At 33.7% G+C, this 13,404-nt stretch overlaps 1 protein-coding gene across 31 annotated transcripts in view; it reads right to left on the bottom strand.

Annotated features, from left to right (window-relative positions):
- Positions 1 to 13,404, bottom strand: part of CACNA2D3 (calcium voltage-gated channel auxiliary subunit alpha2delta 3) — a 530,340-nt gene that overhangs the window by 244,007 nt on the left and 272,929 nt on the right. For all 31 annotated transcript variants that reach the window (XR_013955470.1, XM_080605848.1, XM_080605850.1 and 28 more), the window contains 2 exons: positions 11,986 to 12,060; positions 331 to 420 (listed from right to left, as the gene is read on the bottom strand). Coding sequence is in view for 30 of the 31 variants with exons in the window: in XM_080605848.1 (XP_080461974.1) it covers positions 331 to 420; positions 11,986 to 12,060 (165 nt within the window). In the remaining variant the exon portion in view is untranslated. The remainder of the gene's footprint in view (positions 1 to 330; positions 421 to 11,985; positions 12,061 to 13,404) is intronic.

Here is a 13,404-nt window from a genome sequence, read left to right as displayed (position 1 = left end):
AAAAAGGAATGATTTAAACTGAAATTTTCATGTTACCCTGATGTTTTAACACCTACAGTAGCTACTGAAATCAACTATGTTTAACATAACTCCGCCATGTGTAGGTGTATAGTGTGTATACACAAACAAATAAATATAAAATGCTAGTAAATATAAAAATGTCAGCTTGATCTTTTACCATATATAGGTTATAGACAGTTCTTGCTCTATGGACAATATTTTACTCTCATTACTATTTTGGAGTGAGTTCTAATTTATCTTAAAATTGACAGTAATTGCTAAAGAGCAGGAAAAGTGTCAACAGTGCAAATCTGAAAAGCATTAACTTACTTCATTGAGCATGTTGAAAGCTTCATTTAAAGCAATGTCCAGCATTCCAATTCCTTTTGCAAAAAGCTTGTCAAGGTGTTCCCTGAAATGCTGAAACAAACAAGAATGTTTTGTCAGATTGTTGTTACAACACATATATTGATTTATCATATATATTTTAATATCAATGATTAATGATTTCTTCTTGAGACCTATTTCTTTAGTTTAAATGACAGTATATTACATTCATAAAACACAGTAATTCCTGGTCAATCCTTTTGACTCTTGAAGTCACACTAACTAAAGTTATCTCTCAAGCTCTTTTCATTTGCTTTTTTGTTTGTCTATTTAGGGACACAACTACATATACTAATTTTTACATTATTTCTAATTTTTCAACTTTTTGGTTTCAGGAAATATTACTTAATAAAAATAATTCATCCTGAAATTTATCTTTGCGATCCTGTTTTTTGTTATGATCTCTCTCCAAAAGATGATAGACACCCACTTCAGTTTAAGTGCAGTTTATCAATGTCAGAATAATATTTAGATTGTTAAAAACTCATCTATGCAAGAAGACAGGGCTTGCTAGATATATGTGATTATCTTCAGTTTTATGTTGTGTAGTAAAAAGCCTAACTTTTGCAGTTTTAAATGACTCGTCAATTATGCAGTTCCATACTTGCTGTTTGTGAGCATTGGCAAAATTTTATAGCAAGCAATTCTTAGAGGCTTATATGCCAGCATTCATCCTATATTTCCAATCATATGCTATTTCCCCAGATAGGCCAGAAGGTTGAACAACTTCATGAATTTTACACTCAGCTAAAATATAGGACTTCTCTAAATTTTGTAAAATATGTATATTAAATTGTAACTTTTAGAGAAAGTAAGCTAAACACATTTTCAAAAGAATGGCAACACTTCTTTCTGAAAATAAGATGTTTAGAGGAAAAGGAGTCCTTTAGGTTTATAAGGAGCAATACGTCATTAAATACAGTATCATGAACCATGCTGCCATAGAAGTACACTCAATGAAATATCAACAAGAATGTATGTCAGTCCCCTGATTTTATCTGATATAACAAAATCTTTATCTTTTATAACAAAATAAAATGTTTTATAATGTTTTATAAAAAAATTAAAAGATATTACAGCAGTGGTAGATTCCCTCCTATTTCATTATTAAATTTCAGGAAGTTGAAAGAGGAAAATTTACAGCCTAGCTCTAGGCAGTTTTGAAGCATACACTATGGCCACAGTAAAAAAAAAAAAAAAAAAAAAAAAAAAAAAAAAAAAGCCAAAATGATTTTTTCCCCCCTATTTAAACATAGCTAACTTCAGTAATTCTATTCATTATCTGTACAGTACTAGAGATTGCAATATTAAATATATTTTATAAATAAAGCAATTTGGAATAAGTAAATAAAGACATGCAGTGGTGAGTACCATGGGAAGCAAAACTTTTGTGAAGCATTATTTCAGTCTCCACAATTGGATGGAAAAGCTCAATAGAATAGTAAAAAATATTTTTTTTATTTGTCAGTTCATTAGTCTTAAAGCATTATCAAATTTGATAAAAGAAAATCAAAGTAATTATATTTGTAGAAGAATTAAAATGCTACTGTCTGTTAAATTATGCCCTATGTCATTAATTTTTTACAAAAAAATAAGAATGAATATAAAATACCCAAATATTCAATAAGCACATTGACCTCTTGTGATTCTGTAGCCCATTTGTCATTTCAAATTATCTCTGAAATTTAGGTACAAGCTGATCATAAGCCACATGGGCATATTCTTGACTTGAACTAACATGGCCTGGAAATTGAGGTTGGCAATGCAAAGACAGCAGTTTCCCAGACAGGGGCTCCGTCAGCTGTCAGCGGCACAAAGCAGCATGCTTTACCTAACTATTTCAAAACACAGCTAGTCTGCAGTCAGATTAAAAGACCACTGACTTCAATGCATGTGGCCATCAAGCCGTATACAAACAAGACTGTTCCAATCATTAAAGCTTTTCAGAAACTCAGAAAATACACCTTTTTTAAAATAAACAAATAAATAAATAAATAGATTTAAGCTTACATTGATTAGAAATTGTTCATTGGAATTCTTCAGAAACTGAAATATATCATGTTTAGAAAATTCTCCAGGAGACATCTTAGCCCAATGAGTTTTACGTATAGATGATATTTTTTAAATCAGACAGTGTAGATTACTGTTAAGCATCGAAAACAGGCAGTTCACTACTGTTGATGCCAAAACCAATTTCAAAACATCAAAGTTATGTATTGACCAGAAGCTTTGAAGCTGTTGGAGCAGCCCTATGCTTACAGTCTGCCTCCTCGTCACATGGGACTGAGGTCAGTTTACAGGCATCACAGATGCTTCTACTAACACAGTTAATTCACCCCAAAACAGAGTTCTATGAAAACTGGTAAAGCCAAATTTAGTAGTGGAAATACCTTTTCTTAAATCAGATATGTTAAAATAAATAATTATTACAAATCATATTTCTGTTTGTAATACTTTACTGCTTCATAATTAAACTAGAATTATTTTGCTACTAAAAACCAATTGTTTATAAAATCTCTGAGCATTTCATGAATGAGCACTGTGGAAAGTTTATGACAAAGCATCTACATTATCAAGTATGAACATACGGCATAAACAGATTACCAAGAATTACTAGTAAACACTATAATCTCTAGTGTATAATTCAGTTCACATGATCTGTCAGAAAAATTCAATATTTTTTCTTGCCATAGCGTGCTCTCTCTCTCTGTATATAAAAACACACTTTCTGAAAAACACTTTGTGAAATATAATAGTGACGTTTGATATAAAAAATGCTAAAAATGTTAAAAATCAATTTAATGCACTGTGATTTTTAACAAATCATTGTTTTCTGCCTCCAGGCTTCTGAGTGAACAGATGCCACAGAAGGTGATTCTGCAAAAGGACCAAATGACTAAAATGAGTCTCTGTGTTTTTACTGGCTCCATTCTCTATCTTTGAAGCGTTTTCCATCTTCTCTTTGTTGTTTGAAAGTTTCAACACTCTGCATGACCGCTAGAAAAAAAAAAATCACACAACATGCCACTTAATATTCATTTCCCTTTGATCACACCAGATGCCCCGGGTGTGTGGCATGAACTGGATCCGTGTGAAAAGAAGTCATGTTTTCTTTTACAGGCAACACAAGTAACAGCATCCTCAGATAGTCCACTCTATACCTAGCTGAGGTTTTTATTAGTAAACAATCAAAAATTACTAGTGCACTCCTGCCAGTCGCGCTATAGTGCCCCTTTTGTTATTAGAAAAGACAAGGTATTTTTAAAGGATTGTATCCTTGGTATGAGGATTACAAAGCTTCAACCTAGTGTGCCTAGTAAAATTAATCAACAACTTGCCCACACAACATCTGCAACTGCTATCCAATAATTTGGTTCCTTATAAATGCACTGCAAGACAGAAAGATATATTTCAACCGTCTGCTACTGAAAAAAATGTCAGGACAGGACCTTAAAAGCTGAATCATCAGTTTAAAGAAGAAGAATAGATGATTTTGGAATGAGGTAACAAACACTTCAATTTTACTGTCAATAACTTTCATAAATCAAACATACCAGAAAGTGGGAATCCCTTTTGTAGCAATTCAAAAAGCCATTATATCATCTTCTAATTTAATCTTTACATTTTCAATAGCTCTTTTAGTAACAAACGGCATAAGCAGTAATACTGGGCCACCTCAGCTTCTCTCTACTGTCATATTGGAGCCCTTGTAGATTAGTACCTGAATTACCTGGTGTTTGAATTGAATATCTGGTACAACAGTGTGCACAAACATTCGCATGCAACTGGATGCCTAATTTCCATGAGCAATTACCATAACATGCAATATCTAATTGTGGACTCAAATACCTAATTGACATGCATAATCTTGGTAACTCTGAATGCAAATTAGGCACACAATTATGACAATCAGACTCTGATGTCTGATTACAAAATTATAGGGCTCAACACAGGAGAAGTCTTGTCTTACTACAATGAAGAAGCTTGGATGTGTTCAGCTGTGGAGGTATCTAAGATCAGTTTAGACATGGCTGAAAAACATAACTTCAAGAGAGTGAAGAGACAAATGTACTTGTGTTTCAGCCAGGACAAGATCCTTGCATGCTTCTGTGGAGGGTTCAGCCAGGAACATCAGTGATGCGTACACTTGGTCTTGTCTTTTGCATGCTGCCCATTTTGTCTGCTCCTCGGTTGTTTATAAATGCTGTCTTCTGTCATAAACAGGAAATCCCAGAGATCCTAACAATGAATATTAATCCATATGTACAACCCGCAAAGGTTTTCTCTCCTTTTCTTTTTAAATTTTGTAAACTTTGTTTTAGATGGTCATCTAAGTCAGATACAAATCAACAGATAGATATGCTGGACCTAGAATCAGGAAATGAGTTCTTGTCTTAGCTATAGTTACAAATATGCCTGTTTGATGAAATATGGGGGTATATTGAACAGCATATACTGTGGTTTTTTTGGGTGATTTTTTTTTTTAATCTTTGGTCTTCCAAAACCAAATCTTACAGGCTGTTCTACTGGCTTCACAAGGTTTACTCTGAGATTATAAAAACTGACTGATATCTATAGTTACAACAAGATCTCACTTCACAAAATCTCACTTCCTGAAAGTAAACAGTACCTCAATACACTCCTAATAAAACAGAAGACTCTGCTACAGTCAGGGAATTTTTTGGCCTCCATTATGGTTATATCAGGATACTCCACAATCTGCCAGCTTTTATCCTTCTTAAGAAGAAAAAGAAAGAAGACAAAAAGTATTTCCCTCTTCATTTGACAGCTGAGGAAACAAACACATCTGAAAACCAGTAACAAGACAGTGAAGCAGAGAACCAAGTTCCAATTCTCAAATGCCAGGTAAGTGTTCTAACAATAAGATCTAAAGAAAAAAGAAGAGACAAGCTGCTGACTAACATAATCCGTGATGTTTGGCATTCATGTTTAGGTATAGCTCTTTACAACATAGCAAGCCTTTGCAGAATTTCGCTTATGGATTTTCCATAGCATCATGACAGTTAGTCACAATAATGGCATGCTTGGCTCAAGTTTTAACTGCCACACTATCCACAAGACTTCACAGGCTGTTTTAATGGATTTTAGCAGGAGGACACAACCCAAAGCCTCACAGAGAAACATATCACCCCGTAAATTCAGCTTGCTCTGACTCATATCAGATCCTTGTTTCTGGAAGACCTGAAAACCTCTTGTCCTTTTTATATCACATTTCTATACCACTGACAAGATGGAAGTACATTGGTAGTGAGTTTACTGTTGTACGCTGCTGAACAAATCAAGTCCCCATCAAGTCCCCACCTGTTGCCTTCCAATTACCTAGCCACACATTCTTCCCCCCCAATCTCCACCCTCCATTTTAGGCCTTCTGCCTTAGTAGCCTGTGTCATACTTAACTTCCCATTTAAACAAATTTTGCAGCATTTCAATTATAACCAACAATGTTTTGCATCTCCTCTTGTTATGGGAATAAGCTACACGGGATTCCCAGAGCCCTGTAGGGATAGGATACCCATCTCTTTTTCTAGCTGTTTTGAGATTATCAGAAATAATACCATTTACCAGCAGTAAGAATACCCAAGTTACAGGGGGTTACAGTACCAACTTGTAGTCCTTACTTGAAGTCTAAGCATACACGAATAAATATTTTTCACCGATTCCAAAGAGTGAAGGAACAGTCCACAAGTGATACATGCAGCAAAGTTTATATAATTACACTGGCAAAATATGATACTTGCCATTGTCTGACAAGGGTGAGCTTCCTACAGAAAAAACATTGCTAATGAGTTCAACATTTCCTCAGATTTCTGTCAGTTTTAGTGCAAGTCTTTGCTCCAACCAGTATTAGTTCCTATATTCGTCCATGCATGCAGTAATTTGAAATTTTCCTGATACGTACTTGGCAAAGATTTATCAGATTTGTGACGAGGAACTATATCAGCATAGAAATGAGTAAAAAAAAAACAAAAACAAAACAATTAGGAGTCATATGTGTGAGGTACAAGAGGAGTGAGAGAGTTGTTTACTGACATGTCATGGGGATGTTTACTCACACATACTAACAGTTGATAAATCTGTATTTGTACCTGTAAAATGCATTTAAGCATCTTGTTATTTAATATTCATTGCCAGTGCAATCACAGGTTAGCTTCTTCATGATGATTATCTAACTGCATTCCCTAGTGCATTGCGTTGGTAGACTTTTTTTTTTTTTCAGAAAAACAAATATGGGATATGAAAAGCCATGTTGAACAAAGTGCTCAAGATTCAATATACGAGATTAAAAACAAATTATTGTTAAATTAGTTCACTAGGGCTACAATAGAAAAGTTCAGAGCAACTTTCAGTGGTCTAAGGATAGCTTAAACTTTTGGAGGTCGATAATGAATCGTCAGCTTTTTTTAAAAAAAATCAAAATAGCTTTCAGTGAGCCTTTACACTTTTTTTATTTTTTTTAATTTTTTACAGGTAAGCAATGCAGGCAGCAATCTTTTTCGGAGATATAAGAAGATAGATAAATATACACTTAAGTAATTTGCGTAAATAAAATTCAATATGCAAAATTTGTATTTACCAACCTGTTATTGGCAACATCACTCAGCCTCATTGCTGAATCACTCTTCTGATTATTTAATTTCTGCTAACTGCATACAAAAGTAAAAGCTCACTGGAAGTTATACACTACGTCTGTCTATTTTTGTCATTCCAATTTATGCAAGGGTAAGTTGTCGATTTAGTTTGGAGTTATTGTGCCTATCTGTGCATCTAAAAGATAATATATTTCATCTGGAAACATTTATAGAGAAATGTCCTCGATCTATATATAGTACAATAAAAAAACATAAAAGAGGAATGCATATTGTAATATTGTTACATTAAATCTGGAGTTACATTAAATCAGATTGACATTCCGATTCCTTTGGGGTAGGTAAATTTTAACGTGGAGTTTCTCAAAGACGAAAACCTCTTGGCTCAAGAAAACTAGTATTAAAATAGGCAGTTCCACATGTTTGTAATTTGTGGAGAAAGTGCAGACAGTGACAGAATAGTGTCTGAATTATTTCCCACTCTTTTTTAAATTTATGTATAGCAAATTGATACACTTCAAGGTAGCAGCTGTTTAATGCTAATGCCTAATTATAAATTAGTCTGGTAACATTCAAATATATATTACATATTTTACATTACTAAGACATATTTAGGGGGCACAGATTCATTTTAACCCCATTTATACTACCCAATGTAATTACAGATTTAATCTTTGTGATAAAGTAAACTTGAAACAAGTTTTGCAAATTATGAATAATTTACAAGATTCTGAAAGTGTGTCTCCACACATCCAAATCTGAAACTCCAAGGCCAGCACATATGCTAGGACAAAAATTTATGAAAAACACTATACTATGTAAGTATACTTATGTATACTATGAAAAATTTTTGAAAGAAGTGGATGCAACCTGATGCCTGCTGTATCACCTGTAAATTATAATTATTCTAAACCACATTACTACATTCTTTTATTGTAAAAATGAAAACAGAAATACTGTATGTTGGAAGAAGTCTAGTGCTGGGATGTCTGTTTTCTACCTTAGTAGATCTAGTGGCACTTATATTAACACCAATAACATCACTATCACATTTGAAGTTTGCCTTTCAAAAATATATAAAAATTAATTTGATTCAATTGGGTTTCTCAAAAGGCTGTGCTTTCAGAAGTTATAGCGGACAAATTTAGTTAGATCCTCACTGCTTCACCATTTGGAAAACTACATGTAACTATCTTTTAAAAAATCAATGATTTTGCAGAAAAAAATACTTGATCAAAAACATGTTTGTAAACATATACTAATATATCTCTTCCTTGTAGTTTGTTGCTAGCATTAAATTAGAAAAATGAAGTTTTTACATGAAGATTTACAACCCAAGGCTGCATTACTCTGCAGTTCTTGACATTGGTGGGGAACAGGTTTAGATGTTTCGAATCATCACTTCTGTCAATGTATTCTCATACTTTCTTAAAAGAAAACATAAAAGTTACATGATCAAAATGTTGGAGATTCAGGCCTGAAAACCTGCTTTTTCTCCAACCCTCATTCCCTTTCCATAATAAAAATGCATTTTTAACAAAAATGTTTAAATGTCTTATTATGTAATATATTCGACCTATTCAATGTCATTTAAAAATCTACTGCAATACACCAGACAAATATTTATTAATGCTATAATCAAGGAATGATACTGATCAAGTAACCCTTGAAAGTATGATGAGGCATTTCTAATTTCACTATGGCAACTACCATGAAAACTGTACCCTCTTTCAAAACATGCATTTTGTTAGGTTGAAGATTAGAAAGGTAAAATTACTCATGTTATGGTTTCTTTTCTATCTGACTACTCTTACTGAAACAATTCATGTTCAGGAATTCTCTTTTACTGGGGCTCCTTTATCACTTAAATCAAGAAGTAAACTTCATTTTGCTCTCCTCATTAAAATGCCTGTGGGAAAAAGAGACCAAAAATGTAAAATACATGGACAGAGAAAGGCCATGCTGCATCATTTAAATACAGATGGGACCAGATTGCACATTAGAAAGGAACAAATGTATCTTCAGCAATAAAACTGGGTTGTTACTCAAAGAGAAATGAAACTTCCTCGCTTTGCATGCACTTTTACAGATCTACTCTAGTGTCAGGCCCATGTTACTGAAAGACAACGAGAAGAACATTAGGGTGAAGGGAAAAGTAGGCTTTCCAAAAACTTTCCTGACTCTTAGAAAACTGGGCTGCAATACTCAAAGGAAAGTTTAACCACTTAACCACAGAGCAGATATCAGCAGGTTACAATACTTTAATTACTTTTTCATACTCTAATAAGACTGGATTTATTTTAGATAAATACTTCCTACACTGTGGTCCAGAAAACAACGGTAAGTGATTTAGATCCAAGGAGACAATGTGTAGAACTAATACAGGATTTCCAATACTGTTGGGGGGGGGAGGGGGGGGTCACAGTTTTTTTGTTTGTTTGTTTGTTTTCCCTCCAATAATGAAGGGATTTTCTGGAAATGTGGTTCTTTGGCAGCCTGTTATATTGTCTGGGCCCTTTGAAGAAGCATTTCTATAAACCATCCCTGAATGTGAAAGAGCATGTACATTTGCTACCAGTCTTTGTATCGAATATTTAGCACCAATCGTCATCAAGGTATTCATTTCCCAGGGTGCTATAAGCCGTAAGGCTGAAGTAGTTTCTTGTAGCCTACCAAAAAAACGCTCTTATGGTGCATTACTTAAAGATGCTCCAAGGTTTTGTCTTAACTTGGGAGGCTATGCATGGGATCAGAATAGGCTCTGGCTATAGCCCAGCCACCTGAGGAAGATTGCCACAGGTGCCAAAGCAAACCTTTTTTTTTTTTTTCCTTCAAATAAGCAGCTCTCATCTCTCCTGCCCTGGCCCATCTGCACCTGTTGTTAGAATTCAAAATCCATCATCCTGCTATGAAGCTGGTTTGTCCTCTAGCAAACTACAAATACAGTGGAAGTGATAAGGGAAGCCTAATCTTTGAGATTTTTTTTTCCATTTCCTTGTCTTGTTAGAGTTTAGAGATGAAAGAAAACTTGGTTCAAAGAAAGACGTTGAGTATGTTTAAGTGACATCCTCAGAGTAGAAAGACTCCATTTGAATCCATTTGAAGCACTTCAAAGCAATTTCTTGTATTTGCTTCTAAGTAGTATGTTTACTTGCTTTACATGTGATCAAGTCAGATGAACCTAGCAAGATGCAGTTAGTAAAAATTGCGGTGTGTGTGTGCGCATTTGTGTGTGTGATAGGAGGGGCAGGGGAAATGTTTTTTTTTAAGGGTCATTTAATGGGAGTTCTTTTACGTTGATACTCGTGTATTATGGTTAAAAAAATCAAATATATTAAGTGGTAGAAATTAAAGTCACTCAGCATAAATTAATTACTTAGTAAAACTAGTTAATGCATACTTCCAGCAACAAATGCTGCATTAATAAATACCTGTCCTTAGTAAGCAATATAAAAAAAAAAAGTTAGAATGAACATTAGGTGTTAGGTAACACAAACTCAGAAACTTTTTGATCAATTAAATTAAAATGAATCTGCCATTAAGCAACATATGGGTATATGTTAATCTGCATTTTGATCAGTTACAGAGTGAAGGAAAGGTTTACAGTTGGAATAATTCCAGGCAGCGCATCTCAGCCATATGTTTGAATCTCTAGCTTTAAGTCTAGATCTCATACAACTTTCATACGGGTCATTAGAGGCACTCAATAAAGTGCTGCTTTAGAGAACTGCATCAAAGTTCACAAATAAGGGTCTTCAAAAGCAAATTATTAAAAACAATTTATGTCATTCAACATAGCAACTAAATTCTATTTAGATATTCTAAAAATCAACAGTGGAGAACATTAAGCATACTAAGCAAGCAGCCCATGAAGAGCAATTCCTGCAGAATGTTGGTGTATATTTAGGTGAAACATGAAGAACTCATGTGAATAATACAATAAAGTTTAGCATAACCAGATCAAGTGAATTTTGTCTTGTCATACATAAAAAGATGTAGTTTAGACACTTAGAAGTATGTTTTCAGAGCTATACTTGCTAATTCCCACAATGTCTCATTGACTTCTATAAGCAGAATTGAACTGCTATGTTGAACCTTACATGCAATTCATTGCTGAGCTAAGAATCTTCTGGTTTGCTTTTAGTTTAAAAAAAAAAAAAAAAAGTATTTTGAAGAAGACAAGTCTGCTGACCATAAGCAAGACCCATCATAGGTGAACAAGTCAATTTGGGAGAGAAAGCTTTACAAGAGAAATTCTATAATAACACGTGGCTATTTTAACAGTCTTTCAATCTATAAGAAACAGAACTTTTCAACTATTTTTATACCATGACTTTCATAATTTCAAAAAGAAGCACAGTGCAGTATTGCTTATACAGAGCAACATCATTTGGGTGGCAGGCAATAAACCAAACTCAACTGCAGATTTATACTGTAGTATCCCTTCAAATAAAATAATCAGTGTTTTTTTTTTTCCTGAAAAAATGCCAGCAGTGTGTAATTCATTTGTGCTCACACACAGAGAACTTTCTTGAAAGAATGCATTATTATTTTGACACACAAGCTTGGAATGGCCACATATTTCATTCACATAGTATAATATTTGTTTTCATTTGTTTTGAGATTTGTTTCAGCTTCGGTGTTAACAAGACTTAAGACTGCAATCTCTTCCTCAGTCATTTTTGGTAACAGAATAATAGTTTAATTTAAAGCAACCAAAGTATTTTAGTTTAAAAACAAATAATTACTAAACATTAACAGTATATTTTCAATGATTTTTGCATTTTTCAAATAACTTTATTCAATCAAATTAACTAGGAAAATATTTCTTTTTCTTCCTACTGAGTGACATCACACTCATTTGAAATGGCACAAGGAGAACAATTAATAAATTCTAATAATGGAATGCATTATTCTAGAAAAACATCATCATAGTACCTTGTTATGCTCTGCATCCTAACTCTGTTGTTTTGTTACTTTCATTGCTTACCTCCTTGTTTGCTCTGTCTGCTTGAACTAATGTTCCATTCAGACACGGTTCAACATAGTGAAGTTCTTCATTATACTATAGAGAGAAATAAAAAGTAGGATGAAAAATTTAATTAAAATCTTTGAAAGATACATTTTAATTTAATGATTTAGAACTACAGTGAAATATGCATATAAAGCAAGAACACTACGATTTAGTTCATTTTTGAAAGCTGGCCATGGTATTTTTTTTTCTTTTACATGCTTCCTATTGTTTCAGAGGTTTAGACTTTTAAAAAGGAACATTCAGTTGAATGGATGCCAACACTCAGGTGGAATTAATGGGTAATGTATACACTAGATGGTATAAATATCCTTCATGCTGAAATCTGAATAGTATTAAGAGTTCAGATTTGATGCATCACTGTCACGACTCCCAATTCTTTGTTAGATATACAGAAAAACCTCACAAATAATTGAGGCGTTGGCTAACATGTTTTGGAAGGTTGATAGTGGAACAACCATGCCAAAAACTCTGTGAGCTTGAATCAATCTGGAATATGTCTATCAAGTCAGAACTTCAGTCAAGCAACTAAGACCTGAAGCTGTGACAGATCTTGAAAGAAATCTCTGCTTATCTTGCAAGGTCCAAGTACATTAGATACTCCAGTCCCACTTTCAGAAGCATCTTAAGAATTTAAACAAAGTGTCATCAGCATGACAGATCTAACAAACATCAGATCTAACAGAACCATGGATGCTTGTCACTTGACTGAAAATTGACTTGATCGTTTAAATCTTTTAAACCTTTCAGTAAATGTCGGATTAATATAGATGCCTTCAAAAATTCTACATTAGATGTAGAGATATAGTCTTCACTTAGTTCCTCTTCTTACTCATTTGATCTAATCTAGAAGTTATCACAGATCAAAGTATGAGGTCTTTGCATTTTGGTTCTACTTCGTTTCACACTTTCACAGACATTAAGTGAATCAGAAGATCCATACCAGACAAGAAAAGACAACACATTAAGCCAAAAATAATGATGGAAAGCATTTCAGATGATTAACATATGCATGTATTCAATTATTCCTCCATCTCATGAGGAATAATTAATAATTAAAAAAAAAAAAAACTTTACACAAGGTTCTCTGTCACTGCAAGATCTCATCATCTCTGCCTGTACCTCTGAATTTGTTCTGCTCTCTCTTCAATTTAACACCGATCCTTTGTCTGCACATATGCCTAACCATAGACCCCTGCAACCTGTTCCACACAGGACACCTGTTATCATCATTCACATGAACAGTGTACTATTTGTCACATTCATTAATTTCATAACTACTGCTGCAAAGAGTTTTTAATTAGAACTTCATCAAATTATTCTTGAGGCATTGTGCCAGAATTAGTCCTCCACTCTAAATATATATATATATATATA

Source organism: Anser brachyrhynchus (genome assembly GCF_964034855.1).
Source record: "Anser brachyrhynchus genome assembly, chromosome: 10".
Classification (NCBI taxonomy): Eukaryota; Metazoa; Chordata; class Aves; order Anseriformes; family Anatidae; genus Anser; species Anser brachyrhynchus.
The sequence above is the reverse complement of the archived record's forward strand: the minus strand, read 5'-3'. Positions and strand labels throughout refer to the sequence as shown.